Source organism: Ctenopharyngodon idella, chromosome 14, assembly GCF_019924925.1.
Source record: "Ctenopharyngodon idella isolate HZGC_01 chromosome 14, HZGC01, whole genome shotgun sequence".
NCBI lineage: Eukaryota > Metazoa > Chordata > Actinopteri > Cypriniformes > Xenocyprididae > Ctenopharyngodon > Ctenopharyngodon idella.
In genome coordinates, this window is record NC_067233.1 from 4,500,244 (window position 1) to 4,521,259 (window position 21,016).

Consider the following 21,016-nt stretch of genomic DNA (forward strand, 5'->3'; position numbering starts at 1 on the left):
ATATGTAAAATTTTTGCAGTAAATTATCCAAAAACCACTAGGCCAGTGTTATATATTTTGTTCACTTGAGTACTTACAATATCCCAAATGTTTCCAACTATTTGTAAATCGTGAGAAAATTGCTATTTTAACCAAGGCTCCGGGACGTGTGAGGAGTCGCCTGTCAATTGCATCATACCCGCGTTATCCTCGGTTTCGGGTTTTATTGTATAAACCATGGAAACAACAAAGACGCTTTAATATATTACATGTTTTAATAAACAAGGGAACAACTGTTTGGTTACATTTATAGACAGAAAACTATTGTTATATAGCTCAACACGTTTAGTCTTATTGTTTAAATCTAATTTTCTTGATTTTTTTTGTGAGTATGATATTCTAAAATCGATCTAGCTTACTGCAGTGTGTCTCAAACAAGTGTCTCACAGCAGCCACAGAGTGAACGCACAGAGTAACATTATAACATCATTTTCAACATGCTCAAATGTATCTAATATGATAAACAGAGCTGTGTTACCTCATACTCATGACCGGAAAAGCGGAAGCGGCGCCGGCGACTGTGGCATAATAAAAGTTCAGCTGCTCGTGAGGCGTGTGTTGCGCAATCGCTCCAGCGGCCTCGTTCAGCTCCCACAACACTCGGTCCTGCTCTGCTTCATACTACAGTAACGTTAATAATCGCATCCATGAACATAATTTCTGCCCGAGTCCTATCCAGATTTATTTCCACCGGCTGTGAAGTGAAGACCACATGTCCCAAGATTCCGCGCTCAAACTTGGCGTCATCAAGCTACGCCTTTGTTTTGAATAGGCGCCCCCTATCGGATGGAAAAACTACATAGTGCACCTTTAATGTACTGAAATATTCAACAAATTGTTTCGAGGTAATTTTGCTTTTTTTAAATCTGCTTCATCACAAAATACAAATAAAAAATAAAGCTGCAAGCACCGATGAAAGGGCCCTCGCACCCGTGCCACCGCCACCCGGTGGCTTTAGGAAAACTGGTGCCGATATGACTCAATTGCATATTTTAGCATGTTGTTAGTAGTGCATCACAGTGATAAACGTCACTTCCTGTTGCCAGTGGGTGGTGCTATTATTATAACTGAATATTGTCATGTAGATGTCTTCAAGCCAGGACTCTTATCAAACGTGTAGTTTGGGGCAGGTTGGACATTGTATGCCTGACTTACAAGAACTTCCTGTTTCATGGCAAAACATCAGATTTGTCAGACCGTCACGGACACGCCCTTCAGCAACAACTCAAGATCTTCGTAATTTAACATCGCTAAGGCTTTAAGATTAGACTGACCAAATATGACGTTGATCTTGTTGGCGCTATGACTGTAACTGAATATTTGCATGTAAATGTCTTTAGGCCAGGACTCTTATCAAACATGTGAAGTTGGGGCAGATCAGACATTGTATGCACGAGTTACAACAACTTCCTGTTTCACGGTGAAACATCGAACTTTGTCAGGCCACCACGGACAAGCCCTTCAGCGAAAACTCAAGATCTTCATGATTTTACGTCACAAAGGCCTTTAGATTAGACTGACCAAATATGACGTTGATCTGATTAAAGCTTTAGGAGGAGTACGATGTCTGGAAATGGCAAAAAATACAAATTTTTGCAGAGAAAATTCAAAATATCTCACTTATCTCACGTTTTCAGATTTTGCTCCCACTGACTTTTTTGTAGGGCTTTTACATGTGTCTACTGAATTTCATACATGTACATGAAACGTATAGTGCGAAGGGCGCTTAATTTAAATTTTGTAGGTGGCGCTATTGAGCCATTTTGCCACACTTAATTCTGAAATCCATATCAGACGTAAATTTTCACCACTTCTGATGCGTGTGCAAAGTTTCATGAGTTTTCAAGCATGTTTAGGCCCTCAAAAATACGATTCATTTGACCAAACAATTACAATAGGGTCCTCACACCATCTGTACTCGGGCCCTAAATATTATTTTCCAAAGAGGGTTTCAAAACAATTCAGACTTCATGCCATGATTAAGAGGTGGAGTGCTAAAGAAAAAAGGCTTGATTTATTGTTTTCCCTTAAAACCCTGACCTCATACGTGTGATAAGCCTGTTAACTTTGGCAAATCCTATGTTAAATCCAAACATACTGTTTTATGCGATTGCAGTGTTTTTGTTCCTGTAGATAACCGGAGACCTGACCTACCAGACGACTCACTTTATTATTGTCACCACTAAGCCGCCGAGACCCTGCAGCTGACTGTCAATGGAAAGTTTGTCGTCACGCACACTTCTCGGCAACAACTGCTCTATCGTTTTTATGACAGATTAGAGACCTTACTATAAATAGAAAGAGTTTCGACAAAAAGGAAAGTCTCAAATTACCCAGATGATCCAAAGTCGATGTATCATATATTAGCGCTATGTATACCAAACAAGAGGCCAAAAATATCTCTGACACTCTACTGTATACCATATATAGAGCAGTGAATGTGATCAGCTCAGATGTGCCGGTTTATATTTTGTCCACTGAACATTTAACAATATTTTATGTTATGATAGGCAGTGACAGATTGGTAGAAAGGTTTAAATACCCATCCGTCTCTCTTTGTAAATTTACACTCATTTATCATTAAAATGACATTGGTGATGAAACCACAACTGGCAGCCAGTATAAACCTTGTTATGTTTACATTCAGCATGTGCATCCACATACCTCACCACTGACTATGGATCACTGCTGTTTTGACAGTTTCTCTAAACAGAATTCCTCTAAAGCAAAAAGTTAAAATACAATACAATTTAAAATTCACTCTGACCCGTGAGCCTCACATTTTTACTCTTCAGTTTAACCTGCAGCATAATATGGTCAATTTAATGTCAGACTTCATTTTAATTTGGAGACAGATTACCAATATTATGCTTAGAGAACAAAACGTCCAATAAATTTGCTCATTTTAATGTTTTTTTTTTTCTAGCTGGCAGTAGCAGACAGTAACTACCTATAGCCTGTAATTAACCCTCAAACTTTTCAAAACATTCATGAAAAAATACTATAGTAATTTATAGTAAATACTATAGTGTTTTTGAACCATACTATAGTAAATTGTAGTATACTGTATATATTTTAGTATTTAAAACACTTTGTTAATGAATGCTACAGCATTTTAACTATAGCTATAGTGAAATGATTAACTGTAATAAACACTGTAGTATACTTTAGTTTTTACTACAGTAAACTGTAGTGTATAGTAGTATAATATACCCTATAAATGTAGAAAACTTAATTAATTCAAGTACTTTACTATAGTATGGTTCAAAAACACTATATAAATTACTATAGTATTTTTTCATGTGGACTTAATTTGGATTAACAATATTTAATATTCATAATAAAACTGGTTATTGTAAAAATTTTTTTTTAATAAACAACATAATTATAAGCAGTGTGCTAAAACTGGTAGCTAAATGTCACTAGATGACATCATAATTATCGATCTATATAAATATGAATATAGATCAGTGGGCAAAATAAGAATCTAGATAAGGTTTGTCCAAGAAGTTGCTTTGTCCCTAAACTTTTGAAAAAAGTCTCAAAAGGGGCAGGGAAGTCACTAAATCTAGTGACAAAATAGCTAAATTGGCAACACTGATTATAAGGCTTAATTGAACTTTATAGGGAATTATTATTGTATTGAACAAAAACAAAACCTTGAAGTCGGCATGAAACGGAAGTAGCGATAGTCATTTCTTCCCTATGTAGGCCTATATCAAGGGTTGCCAGGTTTTTACAACAAAACCCGCCCAATTGGGGGAATCGCATTTTTAGCGGGGTTCCCCTGGTAAAATTTGCATTTCAGGGGCTAAATATCATGTTATTTTGGGTCACTTCAACCCGCAGACATGAAAAACAGCACAGCAACAGCAACAGTGTTAAAGTAGCCCAATTCTGCGGAAAAACCGCAGACTTGGCAACCCTGCCTATATCCGAGTGAAACGGCTTCTTGAACAAGAAAAACTAGTCTTGTTCGAGATGCGTCGGCGCTGCGCAGTATGACATCAAAGTACCGCAAGAGCGATTATGCTTTTGAATCACTGAACACTGCCGATGCATCTTGAACAAGCCTGGGCTGCGTTCAGCCCCGACAAAACATTGCAAAACGTTCTGATGATGCAAGAGTTGCAACTATGGCAGCTGAGAAGGCCATTCTTCGTGTTCTTTTTGAAGAACTGATATGCTATATTTTTACTATAAAACTCTTATGACAAACATGTCTTCTAATATCTTCAATTGTTGTGTATACTGAGATGCAGCAGACACATTTGTAAACGACTTTACTTGGACCCATTGTGCGAGCTGTCTCTTTAATACCGCATGGTTTATATACATGTTGCTGCTGATTGGGCTGACATTTTTGACACACCCACCAAACAAGAGAAAACGTATCTCAAACCCCGTTGCACACCATTTCCAGGAAACATGTCGTTCAACCCGGAAACCGTAGCAAAACGTTGCGCACCGGTTTGAGCTTGAACGTGCCCCTGATGTCGCTGATACGGAGCCCCGGACATGACATGCAGGAAAAAAATAGTAGGCTAAATCGTGCGCATGATTTATTAATTTGTTCCCTCGATTTACTAAAATGTGCACGATTTACTATTTCCTTCCCTCGATTTATAAATCATGTGCATGATTTATAAATCGAGGGAATGAAATAGTAATTTGTGCGGACGTTTTAGTAAATCGAGGGAACGAATTAGTAAATTGTGCGCACGATTTAGTAAATTGAGGGAACTAATTAGTAAGTCATGTGCACGATTTATTAAATCGAGGGAACGAATTAGTAAATTAGCAATTTTTTTTTTCTTTCTTGCATGTCCATATGCTGGACTTGATTTTGTCGCGTGATTTATTTTCCCTAACGGTTCAGCGGAAATCCCCGCCCTGCAACCAATTTCATTGGCTGAGGTTACTGTGACGGGTAGGTTTAGGGATCAGGGTTGGGTGTAGGTAATCGTTACTGCGATTAACATGGCCAATGAAATGTTTAGAATCGGATCCAGGGCAGGATTTCCGCAACTGGTTTGGGGGAAAAAAATCACGCGATTTTGTCCATCGGGAATTGGTTTGGATGGTTGCAGTTTTTTGCTGTGATGTCATGTGAGTGACAGGTTGTTCCGCCCTTCCGCCAGTAAGAAAGGTAAGTAAGGGTCAGTAAGAGAGAGAGAGGGGAAGTTAACATGTTTTTTTTTTTTTTTTTTTTAATGTACACTGATAATCATTTATAATAAATACTACAATATTCTATTTTTTTAAAAGGTAGTCAATTCTGATTTCATAGTGACTTTAAGATATTTTTTTCTAAGCCATTTGCACTTTGGGTAGATTCGAGGAAGCTGCGGTGTAGCCTACATCACTTTGCGCAGCAGTGCACAGATTCACCAATTTCCCGCTTGTCTCGGTGTAAATTGTTCATGTAAATGCAGCCTGCGTTTTTGGAACGCAGCCCTGACCCTACAGTTCCCGCCCCTCTGCCCCAGTCAGCCTATTCGAGCGGATCAATGAGAGCTCGTATTTGAACTGCTGCACACAGTCAAAAAGCTACTGTCGAAGACAGAGTGGAAAATACAGCAGAAGAGTATGGGTTGTCACAACAGCAAAATTTGTGGCCAGGTCCCCCGAAAAAAGGTAGGTCTTTTTAAAACTTTTTTAGTATGTTCATAAATAATACAATGAGACCCGCAGCAACGTTAGAGGCGTTAGAGATGTTGCAAATACACCACGTGTAAATGTATCTGTATTATGGGAGCCAGTCTTGTTTTGTTCTCTCAAATCACTTGTTACTTCCTCCCTAATGCGTTAGTCGATGCGAAAGCTCCCATGTTAGTTTGTCGACTTGTGAAAGTTTTAATTAGAAACAGATGACGGGTTCAGCAGATGAGATCTACTGTTGTTTAAAATGTGCTGCTGACATCCGTTATGACAAATTTAAGGTGTGTTATCCTGTATTTTAAATGTGATAACTTTGCTCAGTTTTAAATTGTTCCGCATTTCGATTAATGACAAATCAGGATGTACGAGCCTGAGGTGACAAAAAAAAGTTAAATCTTTGAAACATTTATTTGCCAAGTTTTTAGGCATGAACTGTTAGTTTCATACATTTTTTGAAAACCTTTTTATCATTATAATGCTTGTTTTTAATGAATATACTTGGGTGCACAGCTTAGTCAATGTTTTTTTAAACAGTTTTTATATTTTCAGGATACTTATGTTTTTAAAATATTACTTTTTTTATTCCAAACTATTATTTTCTAGAATTTCAGCATTTTAATTGGACGTAGAAAAGGCATATACAGCAAGTTATTTGAATTAATGTTTTTTCATGCATTAAAAGAAATAAAGTTTCTTTTCTTTGGTCCATTTATAATAGAAGTACCTCATTTACTCTTTAAAATTGACATTTGCAAATGCAAATGCCTGGGGCCTTTAAACATACAGGGGAAATCTGGCTTTGATAGCGACAGGGTCAAGCTTTCATTAGCCCAGATTGCTGAAGGATTTAGATTCACTGGGCTTGGATGTGACAGACACACAGGGTCCCAAATTTCGCATTGCAAGTTTTAATGTGACCTATAAACAGACGGGAGTTCTTTGGTCCTGTTAATCACATAGCCATGTGTCAGTATACTTGACATGGACAACTGGAGAAGTGTGAAAAGTCTCTGAGGACTAAACAGAGAAAGCCTTACACTCGCTATTACAGCCTCTATTGGAGTTGCATCAAAAGCACATAACCACATGACTGTGAAGTGCAATAAAGCCAAGGGTTCATTAAAGTTCCAGAACATTTGGTTCCCTGCCACAGAGAGCCAGCAAATGCATAATAGTGTTGTTGTGGATTAAACTGAATTATGAGATTGCTTTTTCATTTAAACAGTCTCACATGGCAGTGAGAATCGCACAGGATGATTTGACTCTTATTTGTTGTTCTTGATTGAGGGTGTTGGCTTTGACGAATAGCTAGTATTATTTTATTATATGGAGCACAAAAAGGAGAAGTTTAGCAGAATGTTGATGCTGCTCTTTTCAATACGATGAAAGAGAAAGGTTCAAGCCCCAAAAATGAAAAGGAACAAAAAAAAAAAAAAGATAAATATAGGTTTAAAGTCATACTGAAGTTATGTGACTTGCTTTGTATGATGAGTTAAAAGTGAAATTTTAAGTCACAGCTCTCAGATCTTATTTATGTTTATAAAATTTGTTTTGTGTGAAATGCTCCAGAAACAGTGTTGAGAAACTGGGGATTTTGCTCTCAGCGGAGAGACATTTCGCACTTGTGACTGTTTTGAGGCTGTGTATGCAGGCTATATCTCAGCAGCATTTGGCGTGTAAGCTTCAAAACGTTAAATCACCTGTGAACAGTGTCGGCCTTGAGCGCAATCTTCAAACATTCACACTGGAATGTAGAGCTGCACGATTCTGAATGGACAACTGAACAAAATAACGTCATTTACTAGAGGTTCTGACAAAATGTTAATTATTGCAGTCTATTTTTTAAAAAATATTGAATTATTTAAAAAAAAAATGAATGAATGATTCAATGACTCCCTCATAAAGACTTCATGGCTGTGTCTGAAATCGCCCTCTATACCCTCATTCACTGTTCCCTACATTAGTCCACTAATATAGTTGACTTGAAGGAGTGAATGCAAACGAGTGATTTGGACACTGAGAGTGCCGGAAGGGCTGCCGCTTTTGCATAGTTTGTGCTTTGTTTAATTTGAGACTTGGCAAACTGGCAGCTCCAGTAGTAAGATTTGTCTTGAACTCTGTCATGGAAACTATGTATAAACCTTAGTTAAACAATTCAATTAAAAAGGAATTTATACCTGTATGATGTTAGACTATAGCCATATTGGACCAGCTGCGGGCGCCATCTTCTGGTCAGGCGCGGGAATTCATTCGCCCGCGACTCTCACAGCGAATTAATTATTCACTAGCCATTGAGCGTACATCGGTTGTACACTAGTTATTGCAGTGCATTGTGGGATTGAATGAGTGCACTCGATGACGTCCACTATGGTGGTGGACACCACTACAAAATGGCTGTCCCCTAAAAATAATGCCCTATGTCACTGAATGAATGATTCAATGACAAATACATGAACAGTCACTTGTCGCCACCTACTGGCGTAACAATATAATTAAAGGGTTAGTTCACCCAAAAATGAAAATAATGTCATTTATTACTCACCCTCATGCATCTTCGGAACACAAATTAAGATATTTTTGTTTAAATCCGATGGCTCAGTGAGGCCTCCATAGCCAGCAATGACATTTCCTCTCTCAAGATCCATTAATGTACTAAAAACATATTTAAATCAGTTCATGTGAGTACAGTGGTTCAATATTAATATTATAAAGCGACGAGAATATTTTTGGTGCGACCAAAAAAAACAAAATATGACTTATATAGTGATGGCTGATTTCAAAACACTGCATCAGGAAGCTTCGGAGCGTAATGAATCAGCGTATCGAATCATGATTCAGATTGCGTCAAACCACCAAACTGCTGAAATCACGTGACTTTGGCGCTCTGAACCACTGATTCATAATGCTCCGAAGCTTAATGAAGCAGTGTTTTGAAATCGGCCATCACCATATAAGTCGTTATTTTGGGGGTTTTTTTGGCGCACAAAATATTCTCGTCGCTTTATAATATTAATATTGAACCACTGTACTCACATGAACTGATTTAAATATGTTTTTAGTACATTAATGGATCTTGAAAGAGGAAATGTCATTGCTGGCTATGGAGGCCTCACTGAGCCATTGGATTTCAACAAAAATATCTTAATTTGTGTTCCGAAGATCAACGAAGGTCTTACGGGTGTGGAACGGCATGAGGGTGAGTAATAAATGACATTATTTTCATTTGTGGGTGAATCGCGTGTGTGTTCGAATCGAAATTGCGATCTTTTAATGATTAATCGTACAGCTCTACTAGAATGGCACATTTTTTACTCCCTGAATATATGAAAGTGTTCTTCCTGAATTTCAGTGTTTGTTAAATGTGTGGAGAGCATGCTAATAAACCAAACAAAAAGCCTAATGTTTTCAGCAAAAAGAAAGCCATCCATTTGAGAAGTTACATTGTGTTGTCTTCTGCCTTTGCTTGGTATCCACTTTGGATGTACATAACCCTAAATGTATACTACCATTCAAAAGTTTTGGTTCAGTAAGAGATATATGAAACCTTATTCAGCAAGAATGCATTAAATTGATCAAAAGTGACAGTAAAGACATTTATAATGTTAAAGTGATCTATTTCAAATAGCAGCACAACTGTTAATCAGAAATGTTTCTTGCGCAGCAAATCAGCATATTAGAATGATTTCTAAAAGATCATGTGACACTGAAGACTGGAGTAATGATGCTGAGAATTCAGGAACAAATTACATTTTAAAATATATTCAAATAGAATACTGTTATTTTTAAATTACAACAATATTTCACAATGTTACTATTTTTACTGTAAAAATACAATACAAAGAAACATTACTTTTTTTTTATCAAATAAAGCATAAGAGACTTCTTTAAAAAACCCACCTCATACTTTTGTATGGTAGTGAATGTGTGGTATTTGAATAGACCATCATATTTTTTTCATCTGTCTTTGTTCTTATTAATATGATCAGTATAGAATAAGCAGTGGCTTCATATAAATTTGTAAAAATGTTTATTGTTTAGCAATTAAAAGTAAATGAGACGAGAGATCACTTGTCCTACTGTTTGAGGAATACAAGTCAAGTTTTCATAGTGTGCTGAACTACTGCAAGTGATTTGTCGATGATGTCATGGTTGTGCAATCTCGAGTGCATATCTCACCGGTAATGTAAGACTTCTCTGGAATGCAACAAATATCAATTCATAAGACACTTGTGAAATATTAAAGAATTGCACATGTTGATTCAACTTGTCAGCTAGTTTTTGAATGATTAATCATGTGTTGTCTGTCCTTAGCTTCAATGCAATAAATAAATTTTTTTTTTTCTCTCTCTTCATTCAGAAAAAAAATAAAGCACAAGAAGGTGAGAAGCACATAAAGGACATCAAACTTCAAGATGCAAGTGGTAAGTGCTTTCTCCCAATAATGTCATGTGAACATGTGCGTGATGGATGTGCCACGGTTATTATCTATTAATGGGTGCTTTTCATGCGGATGATTGAGTGTCATTTGAACGTCCCACGATCCTATTGTGAAGTGTGTTGTTCTTGGCAGAGCACAGGCTTTGGTAGTGCTGATGTTAGGTTGCAGGGATGTGTTAATATTCTTGCGTAGGCAATCCTGGCTTGTGCTCATGGAGATATTGTTTCATATGTACCTTTGAGCAACGGCTGCTTGATTATGGCAAAATTCATAATCACGATTATTTTGGTCAATATTGAAATCATGATTATTGGTGGTTGATATGATCAGTCTTATTTCATGATGCATGTAATTTTAGATTTCACAATTATCGATACTTCGCTTAACTAATGTAAGTTAAGGTCCTCAAAACAGTTACAGAAGACAAGTAAACAGTCAGCAATACAATAAGAACAAAGAAATGAATTACAAACAAAACCGACAAATACAACAGAACAAAAATACAAATTAAATAAACAGTGCCTTAGGTTTTTCAGAAAGATGTACTAACAGTGGTATTCAGATAAGTAATAGAAACTGAATTAAGTAATCAAATGTAAAATGACACTGCTGTATAAGGGTCATTGATTTTTCAGGTTTTTAAAAGTGTAAGAAAACATAATGGAGATATAATTCATTTTGAAGTTTTATTAAGCGTTAACAATGAGATTATGTGGTTTTTATAATCAATTAACACTTTTTATTTTTTTTACAAGATGGACAAAATTTGTCATCCAAAAAAGTCATTCTGTTTAACCAAAATTTTGGTTTTACCAAATGACACTTGGTTATACCGAATAACAATATTTTCAAACAGTGCTAACAGACTGATATCTAGCTAGCTAACTACTTAGCTTATTAGCTAGCTAGCAAAAGACAATCAAACATTTTATATTTAGTACAAGTTTTTGAAATATTACATCATTGTCCAGGTTTTATTGCGGTTGTACCGCATGACCTGCTGTTTCAGGATATGTGTATGAGCAAGTGAAAACATGAATTTTTCAGAGAGAGTTCGTTGCTTTGCTTCATGACCATGTGGTCCTTTGCAGGTGTCTGAATGATGTCACATGATATTGACCAAATGACTTGATCCAAAACGGTCCCTGTATGTTAGGTTACTCCGAATGACATCAATGAAATTCATTTTTCCGGACATTATTTCTCATAACAAAGCAACGACTTCTACACATAATTTTAATACCATTTTGCACTGTTGATATATGATGTTATAAAATCATGCCAGAATAAAAAATATATACATTTATTACATTTTAAGATATTTTAATCACAAATGAAATGGCTGTATTGGCCTTTGGACGGTTAAACCGTCTTTTGTTGTTTGATTAACATCAATGACTGCAGCAGGTTTATTAGGCTGCTGTCACTTTAAGAGCTGCACGGATCCAATATACTGTTACACATGCGTTTCCTTTCTCAACTGTTTACGTTCACTTAAGACATAACCGACTGTGTTTACGAGGATACTCGGCAAAATGGCATTTTGGGATTTTTGTGAGAGGAACGAAAGTGCACCGCTGTGAAAAAGGATTGTGCACTGGACGGAATACGGCAGCGGGACCATAATTTTTTTGTTGTTGTTGATTATCTTGTTTTCATTATCGTTGGAAGCCGAAATCGAAAAATCAATTACGATTAATTGTTCTCCCGTAGGTACAATCTCTTCTGAGGAGCAACGCTCTGGTTTGGAGAATCAGTTGGAGACTTACGAGTGGCAGCTAAAGATACTACATGCAGTTTTGACAGCTTCAGGAGACCAGGAGAGAGAGCAGCTCCTCAAGGACCATCCTGGAGACATTTGCACTTTAGTCCACAGCATTACAGAGAAGGTATGATGCAAAAGCTCTTCATATTGAAAGCCTTTTCTTTTTGTCTTGTGAATGGAGCTCATAGCAAGTACGTGTAGCTTCATGTAGCCATTCAAGAAAGGCTAGTATTCTGATCCCAGATTATGTCAGCAGCTTATGCATTATGGAGCTGTCAGCGGCAATAAACAAGACATGCTTTTCCATTACAGCATAATTGAGAGCATGGCTGTTTCTGCGCACTGTTGTTCTGATTGTCTGTACAGGGTTTGGGAATGTGTGCTGTGGTACATCTGTCCTTGAGCTAACCTCTGACCAACAAAGCTAAACCTGTTTGCAGGGAGGGATGTTATTCATTGGCCTGTAAAGAGGACTGGCTTGTGTGTTTAAACACTGTAGAACACTGCTTGCTTTAACAAGAGAGGACAAAAGATGGCATGTTTTTTTTTTACCTTTCACTTAAGACTTATTATATAAAAATATATATCACTGTTAAACATACACACAGATATTTACTTGGTTATTTAAATGGGGACATCCATAGATTTCTACTGTTTTGATAAACAGCTGTTTATAATACTATAATCAAACCCACACATTAACAGAAAACTCTCTGCATTTTTACAATTTAAAGTGCCCCGTTATGTTATCTTAAAAGTTCCTAATTATGTTAAATAAGTTTTCATGCATCCAAGGTCAAAAAACACTTTAATTTTCTCATAATATCCATTGCAGCATCTCCTCTTTTCTCAGTGTCTAATATGGTTCAATAAAGGATTCAGTCTCTCTAAACCCCTCCTTTCCAAGAGCTTACCCTGCTCTGATTGGTCAGATGGCCCAGTCTGTTGTGATTGGTCTACCGTTTACAGCATGTATCAGAAATGAAACGCCCATTACCATATCTGAATTTCAGCTCTGGATCTTCCTCGGCACTTGTACACAGTGATACAAACCGTAACAAAGGCGTCGGTTTTACCGTATCTATTAGAGACCGAGTCCTCATCCTTTTGAAATGTATGCAAAGAGGATTTTCTTTCGCAGCACAGAAAACAGCGTCTTCTTAACATGTCAACAATACAAACCAAACTCTTCCAGTCTCAGCTACAACTACAGTGTTTGAGGGCGGATCAAAGTAGACGTTGTTTGCAGGCAGCCAATGAAGAGGCTGGCATTATGCAAATTTATAAACCTACCTATGTAGGTTCATGCAGGAAGTAAGACTGCAATTACTGACGAATTGTTTCAGCAGTTCAGAATCGGTTCTTTCTTTTAGTAGACAATAACTCCATTTATCTGCACTTTGATCTTCGAAACTTTGCAGACCTTTTACATTCACAAACAGCTATATTACACACTACATGAAAGGTAATATCCGAAGAAAAAAAAGTTAATGGGGCACTTTAAATACCCTTTATTTTATTTTTATGTAATTTTTTACAAATTAACACGTCCCCTAATAGGAGGTTTAGCATTATTTTTTAGAGGTTCAAATAGCTATGCTAATAAAAATTGAGTTTTTAATGTGATCGTTATGTATAGGATATTCAATAATTTTTTTTTTTTTTTTTTTTTTATACAACATGTGAAATAATAAGCATATATCTGTTCTCTAAACATACTTTATAAGGTAAATCCTGGGATTCTTCTTTAAATAGTTCACATGTATGCTTGTTTACTATTTTTCCTTCACCATCCATTCCTGCTCAGTTCTGTTTTGAAAATATATTTTAATTTAATTCTTTTTTTTTTTTTTTTTTCACCAAATTTGCCTCTCTGGTAAAGGTAATTAATTCAATTTCTAATTAGATGGAGATGTTTGTATCACTTCTTGAATGGTTTTAATTGAAAATTTCATTAATTGACATTTTTAAAGACTTCTCCTGGGAAAATTGTAAAGTTTCTATCAAATGCCAAAAATTAAACAGCTTGCTGTTCTTTTTATACTGTTGTGAGAAAATATTATTGTATATAATTCTTTTTTTATTGAAGTTTTCTTATTGTGACTCTTAATTTCAGCTACTCTGAGTTTGCCATGAATACAGCCATTGCTGCTTATATGGCGTTAAATAATAAATAAATGCATCATGTCTTGTGTTAACAGATAAAGACTGAGATAACCGCTGATCTAAATGATCTCCATGAAAAACAGATGAGGAGCACCTTAGAACGACATCAGAGCGCAACAGAAGGTCAGAGCACAGCGGCTCTATTATACTCACAACTGCCATGTACTGACACAAATGTGACGTACCAAGTCACACATCTACCAAGAGTGTCAATATAAACCTATGTAAATGCTAATATTCAATAATTTACCTTTCAGAGCTACAGCGATTACACAATGAAGAGAAGAACGCTTTAAATGAGTCTCATGCAGCAGCTGAGAATGCTTTGAAGGTAAAGCATGTCTATTTGTAACATCACTTCTCTGATTTGACTTAATTCATTTGATTGAGAACTGATCTAATATAGTTCCCACGTCAATCCATTCATGCCAGACTTGACTTTAAAGTGATTGGTCTGAACTTTCTATGAACTCAGGATCAGATTGAAGGGCTGACGTCAGAGCTGAAGCTGTTCAACGAGTTAAAGCGCAGAGCGGAGGAGTCCACGCTCAAGAGAGACCTTCAGAGAAATATTGAGGTTTGTTATGAGAAGGGAGATCTATTGTCAAAGCATGCTTCAGATAGCTGTAGTACTCAGCGGCATTTGTCTTTTCATCCCAGACTCATGGAAGCCCTGGTGAATTCTGGGAGCAGGAGCAGGAGAGCCTGTTATTTGTCATTGAAATGAAGCATGAGCGTTTACAGGACCAGGGGAGCAAGCTGCTGCAGATGGAAACACTGGTAACTTCTATTGATATCTAATTTGCAGGCAAGGCTGTAACCACCATATAGACAGACCTGATTAGTGCTTGATTAATATGCATTTTTCAATAGCAGATTATTACATTTTCACATTTGGTCCCCTATCTAAAAAAAAAAAAAATTGGTTACATCCACCTTGTTAAACATGCCATCTGCTGTATTCTCTCTCTCTCTCTCTCTCTCTCTCTCTCTCTAGTGAAATTATGTACAAAAAGCAGGTGCACATTATTTGTGTATTCATGTTGTTTATTTAAATGTGGCAAATTGACCTATTTGCAAGGCTACCAACTGATGCGGAAAAAAGTGCATCAACGTTTACGCCGTTTTACTGCTTGTTTGTCAGGTGGAGAAGAATCTGTCATTAGAGGATCAGCTCCTGCACGCTCTCCAGCAGAGTGAGGACTACAGGGTCCGGATAGACAACTACCAGAGCCTCATACAGTATGTGTTCACTTCTCTTTGCAAACTATTATTATAGACAGAGTATTTTAAAGTGCCCCTATTATGCTTTTTTGGATATTACCTTTCACGTAGTGTCTTATATAGCTGTTTGTGAATGTAAAAGGTCTGCAAATATTTAAAGATCAAAGTGCAGTTATTGTCTCCTAAAAGAAAGAACTGGAATTACTGCCGAAACACGTCGTCAGTAATTCCAGTCTCACTTACATAACATATCTAGGTAGGTTTGTAACAAATTTGCATAATGCCAGCCTGTGGTCTTCATTGGCTGCCCGTGAACAACATCTACTTTGACCTGCCCTCAAACACTAGTTGTTTGGTTCCTGTTTCTTATTTGTGCATCCACGAGAGAGCATTAATTTGAGTATTGAGAAGCACCCGCTGTTTTCTGCACTGCCAAGCAAATCCATTTTGTATGCACTTGAGGACTTAGGCTTGAATTGATAAATTGGTAAAACCGACGCCATTGTTACTGTTCGTATCACTGTGTATCAAGTGCAGAGGAAGCTGAAACTCAGATGGCCGTTTGGTTTCTGACATGCATTGTAAGCAGTAGACCAATCACAACAGACTGGGTTATCTGACCAATCAGAGCAGAGTAAGCTCTAGGAAAGGAGGGGTTTAGAGAGACCAAATCCTTTATTGAACCGTTTCAGGCACTGTGAGGAAAGAGTTGATGCTGCAATATATATTATGAGGAAAAAATTTTTTTTTTTTTTTTTTTTTTTTTAACCTTTGCTGCTCTTTCTTGTTGTCTAGCCCAACTATGTTTGGGGCAGAACCATTTGTAAAGCCAATAACTGGAATTTTAGCAATTCTATTTGCTAATATAAGATAATATAATAACAAAAACTGAATGCATTATCTCAGCAAATTTTAAAGGGGCTTTATGAAGACTCCATATAGACAGAACGGATGTGTGTGTGTGTGTGTAGTTTAACTTGCTAGTCTATTATTCTCCAAATATAATAAAAATGCGTTAATTCTGAGCTTTCCTGGTATAATTTTATTGCACTGGATTGAACGTTTGTTAGCTCAAATCTATGTATGTGGCGCCACCTGGCGTTTGAGATGGTTTTATTGACATTTCCCCTGCTATTTACATGATAGGCCAATTATGAGTTTAAAATTTAATTTTTAGTGTGTGTGTGTGTGTGTGTGTGTGTGTGTGTGTGTGGTTCAGGTTCAGGTATACCCTACATTGTTGGGACAAAATATCCTAACAAAGATGGCAATATCCAAAATCGTTGTCCTTGTGGGGTCATTTTGTGGTCCTCATGAGGGAAAACCGCTTGTAAATCATACTAAGTGATGTTTTTTAAAAATGTAAAAATGCAGAAAGTTTTGTATAATTGTTAGTTTTAGGGGTAGGGGATAGATTATATAATTTGTGCAGTATAAATTTTATATATATATGTGTGTATATATATATATATATATATATATATATATATATATATATATATATATATATATATATATATATATATATATATATATATATATATGTGTATGTGTGTGTATTTTTATATATGTGACTCTGGACCACAAAACCAGTCATAAGGGTCAATTTTTTTTATAAATAAGCTTTCCATTGATGTATGGTTTATTAGGATAGAATAGAGATGTATCTGGTCGAGATACAACTATTTGAAAATCTGGAATCTGAGAAAATCGCCTTTAAAGATTTCCAAATGAAGTCCTTAGCAATGCATATTACTTAAAAATAAATAAATAAATAAATAAATTTCTGATATATTTACGGTAGGAAATTTACAAAATATCTTCATGGAACATGATCTTAATATCCTAATGATATTTGGCATAAAAGAAAAATCAATAATTTTGACCCATACAACGTATTGTTGGCTATTGCTACAAATATACCTGTGCGACTTATGACTGGTTTTGTCCAGGGTCACATATAATATATATATATATGTGTGTGTGTGTGTGTGTGTGTGTGTGTGTAAACCCTCCATAAACCCTTGTGGTCCTCTTTCAGACAACTGTCCAAGGAGCAGAATGAGCTGCAGGAGGCGCTAGAGAAACAGTCTCTGCAGAACCAGAAGCTCAGTCAGGAGAAGGAAGAGCTGCTCTTTAAACTCATACACCGCAGAGACTCGTGCTCCTCCTTCCACCTTCCTTCAGTCATACCCACAGAGGTGTTGCCCAGCTGACTGCAACATTAACCCTCATCACTGTATCCTCATCCTGCCTGGCCTCGGTGCCTTAGCAGCGTTTTTTGTTTTGTTTTTAAATGCCAGTTTATTATGGAGTGCTGTGAACATGCAGTGCTGACATGGACTTACTCACTGCATTGATCATTTTAACTGGCAAAACAAATGTTTTTGTACATTTTTACATTTCATTTGATCAGGATTTTTTTTTGGTTGCATTTATTATTTGGATATATATGCATTTAGTTATTCATGTTTAAAGTCTTCTTTTGTTATTGTACACAGTCAGTGTAGTAGTTTTGCCAATTTTTCATATCGGTTTTATTATTATTTTTATTTCTTTCCAGGAAACGGTAGTCAAGCAGGTATTGTTAGCAAAAAACTGAACTCTTCTTGCCTTAAGACATTATTAGAGCCAAAGCACTTGTACATGTAGCATGAATATTCGGGATTTTTTCAGATGCACTTGCACTTTTATATCAGTGTTTTTATTCGTTAGAGAGATGATAATGGGCTTTTGGTGTTTACCCATATGCTTTTTCCTACATTTTGCACACCTTGCCACAGTATTTCTGTTTTAAATCCTTCTGCTTTTCAGTAGTAGGTTAAGTACTGGTGTCCTATTGGGTAAAATCCAGTCGTTTTAGCTCAGGCAAACACAATGTTGGCTCATACAACCAGTACACATGTATTTCAAGAAGATAATAACCGTTTTCTGTTCTGTTACTTTGGCAGACCCAATGTTTAAAATCTGAAACATTCTGAACTGTGAGCTTCTTGAAATTATTTCATACTTCAAAAGCATTTTACACTACGTCTGATGGCCTTCAAGTTGCAGTGATTTGATTTGCCATTTTAAAGGCATGAATTGGTAAAAAGGTTGCCGTTTTGTGCCCATTTTTTTCCCCTTTTTTAAACTTGTGAATTATTCTAAATGTTCTGTCATATACTGTAGGTTTACTTCCAAATCAGTGCCTTTGATGTAAGATGTTTGGAAAAATCAGGCAATAAAAGCTGCATCAGAGGGATTGCATTTGAAGTTCTGCACAGCCCTTCCAGAACAAATATATAAACCACACAAAATTACTATAAAAACGACAATTATTCAGCAGGGGAATGTTTGGGTAGAAAAGTGGTTGTGGGAGATGACATGTTTTTACATTTTACGATTTTGTTTTGAATGAATCTCAGATTTGGTCACATTATGTTCTCCACATTTATAAAATTGAAACATCCCAAATGCATGTTAATACACAGACTTTATCCCTAGGGGGCGCAATGACTCAAGATAAAAACAGGCTTGAGTGTTTTGTATTGTTCGGACAAGTTTTCAAGTTGTCTGGGTGTTTCACCTTGGCCTGTCGATATATTTTGTCAGGAGAATGAAATGTTGGTACATGCATGTCATTATTCAATCAGCAATTCTCTGAAATTGCTGGTTTGCTGTTATGTCATGTGCCTCATTCCCACATTATGATATTAGAATAGTCTGGAAGATGTAAAGACACGCCTTTTTAACCCAAATAGCTGAAAAATAATGCATTACAACTTTAATTAAGATTTCCTTTAGCTTGCTAGCCCACAACTGACTTTTCCCCTCATGTATAAGGTCACTCACCTCACAACTTTCACTGTTGCATGTAATGAGACACTGATTGGTGGGTGTTTCTCGTGACAAATAAGAGCATAAAGCCAGGCTGATTGACAGATTGAGACGTTTGCCCCGTGGTGCCCCCCTATTAGACTACACCAGCACTTAACGCGGAGAAGAGCCTGGCTCTTTTTGCTGGTTGAGCGGATGTTAGGTTCACTGCTTCCCTGACTGTTTGACGTGTTTGGACAATACCTGCCTAACCAAGAAGATAAGCACAGGTCAGCCCCCTGTAGTGATGTCAGGAGGTTCCCAGAGCATTTAACAGCCACCTGGGAGAATCCCGAGTGTTTTCACTCCAGCCCAAGTGAACACTAGCAAGACAACATCCGACTTTATGTCCGAGTTAAGTGAAAGTGTCAATAAAATAACTTCTTTATTCAATTATTATACGAAAAAGCAACACTAATAAGCATTTTCATGTTTGCAGCAAAATTAGGCATACTTAGCTAGGTATTATTTTAATAATGGGCTACCAAGATGGTGAATGTGCGTTTGCTCATAGAACATCAATAAGCATTACTAACTATAATTCCAATAGCCTACACAATATATTTGACAAAAAATAACGTCACATTTATTATTTTAACAAAATCTGAGTTGTGAGGAATAAATGTGGTCTGACATCCAGCGGAACTGGAGTTTTGTTTTTTCAGCGCGAAAAATCTAAAATGGCGCCCTGATGATCTGCGAAAACGCGTTTGAACGCAATTTGAAAGCATTTAGCCTAGTTAAAACATGCTTGACATTTTATATAGGCTATATATATATATATATATATATATATATATATATATATATATAAATATATCTCATTTATCACAGCCTTAAAATTGGCCTTCTTATTATAAAGGTGCGGCGTAGGCTACACACATAGCTACATTTTTTTATTATTATTTATTTAATTAGCTATTTGTCTAATAATAGCAATAATAATACAATTTGCATCGTAAGATAAGGATGATATTGTAGCCTTGCACCTTTTTAAAGGAAAAAATCGGTATTGGTAAAAACCACTTAGTGCTATTACAAAAGTCATTAGCATTATGTAGCCGATTAGCATGCTTACTCCAGTGAATTGGTTTCCTAACACTTTATATACGCCTAAAGATTATTTATTTTTTATTTTTAATGTCCCGATAACACACATAGGCCTGAGTGTTTGCTCATCTGCAATGCCTCTGAGTTTCCTCTCAGATATACATTTAGAAAATGTCTTTCAGAAGTTTGTTTTAGAATGTATGTAAAATTGACTTTTTAAAGGCGTTTATCAGATGTTTGTACACAGCAGATGCTTTCAGATGAAGCACTCTTTAAAATAAATCTTGGAGACGTGGCCTACTGTTTGTTAACCTGCCAAAAAACAAAACAAAACCATAAAATCTAATAATTTGTAATCTTATAGGCTAGCATGATTTTATCCTGGTCATTTGCATAATATAAATTATTTTCATAATGATGTTTAAAAATTAATAAAGCCTACGTATAACAGTAACCTATAGGAAAACTGTATTTTTGAAAGAGAAAATCTCTGAGATGGCGGGAAGGCGCGCGAGTTTACTCACCTGAGTTTCTCCGCTGTCCCTTATGACATCTTCATCAGCCACACGAATGTAACACAATACCTGTCTTTCATTCCATTATCTGTTAATTGCCCGGCCGACGCGTCCCCATATGCATTAACAGTGCCGAAAATAATGTGTTGCTATTAACTTACATCTGTTCCTCTGCGAAATGCGCGTTTATTTATTACAATTTACGTTTATTACAGCAAAGATAACCTTTAAATTGTCAAGGGTTGGAGGCAGACACGAATCTTCTCAAATAAGATTATTGCTATTTGGGGCTGCTGAGTT

At 36.4% G+C, this 21,016-nt stretch overlaps 1 protein-coding gene across 2 annotated transcripts; it reads left to right on the forward strand.

Moving 5' to 3' along the window:
- The first annotated feature begins 5,059 nt into the window (after positions 1-5,059).
- ccdc69 (coiled-coil domain containing 69) lies at positions 5,060-18,537 on the forward strand. 2 transcript variants are annotated; one of them, XM_051860115.1, is made up of 10 exons: positions 5,075-5,188; positions 5,529-5,676; positions 10,058-10,121; positions 11,852-12,027; positions 14,105-14,192; positions 14,327-14,400; positions 14,545-14,646; positions 14,730-14,849; positions 15,214-15,311; positions 17,335-18,537. In XM_051860115.1, the coding sequence occupies exons 2-10, from the start codon at positions 5,629-5,631 to the stop codon at positions 17,507-17,509; spliced, it is 945 nt and encodes a 314-aa protein (XP_051716075.1). In that variant the 5' UTR covers positions 5,075-5,188; positions 5,529-5,628; the 3' UTR covers positions 17,510-18,537. The 2 variants fall into 2 exon arrangements, with proteins under 2 accessions (XP_051716074.1, XP_051716075.1); XM_051860114.1 differs by having other exon boundaries at positions 5,060-5,676.
- The last annotated feature ends 2,479 nt before the right edge of the window (positions 18,538-21,016 follow it).

Bases quoted from the DNA above. Each gene is read 5' to 3' on its own strand.
- ccdc69 (XM_051860114.1), top strand. From the start codon at position 5,629: ATGGGTTGTCACAACAGCAAAATTTGTGGCCAGGTCCCCCGAAAAAAG. The intron at 5,677-10,057 runs GTAGGTCTTTTT...CTCTTCATTCAG, and splicing joins GCCAGGTCCCCCGAAAAAAG to AAAAAAAATAAAGCACAAGA. The intron at 14,401-14,544 runs GTAAAGCATGTC...CTATGAACTCAG, and splicing joins CAGCTGAGAATGCTTTGAAG to GATCAGATTGAAGGGCTGAC.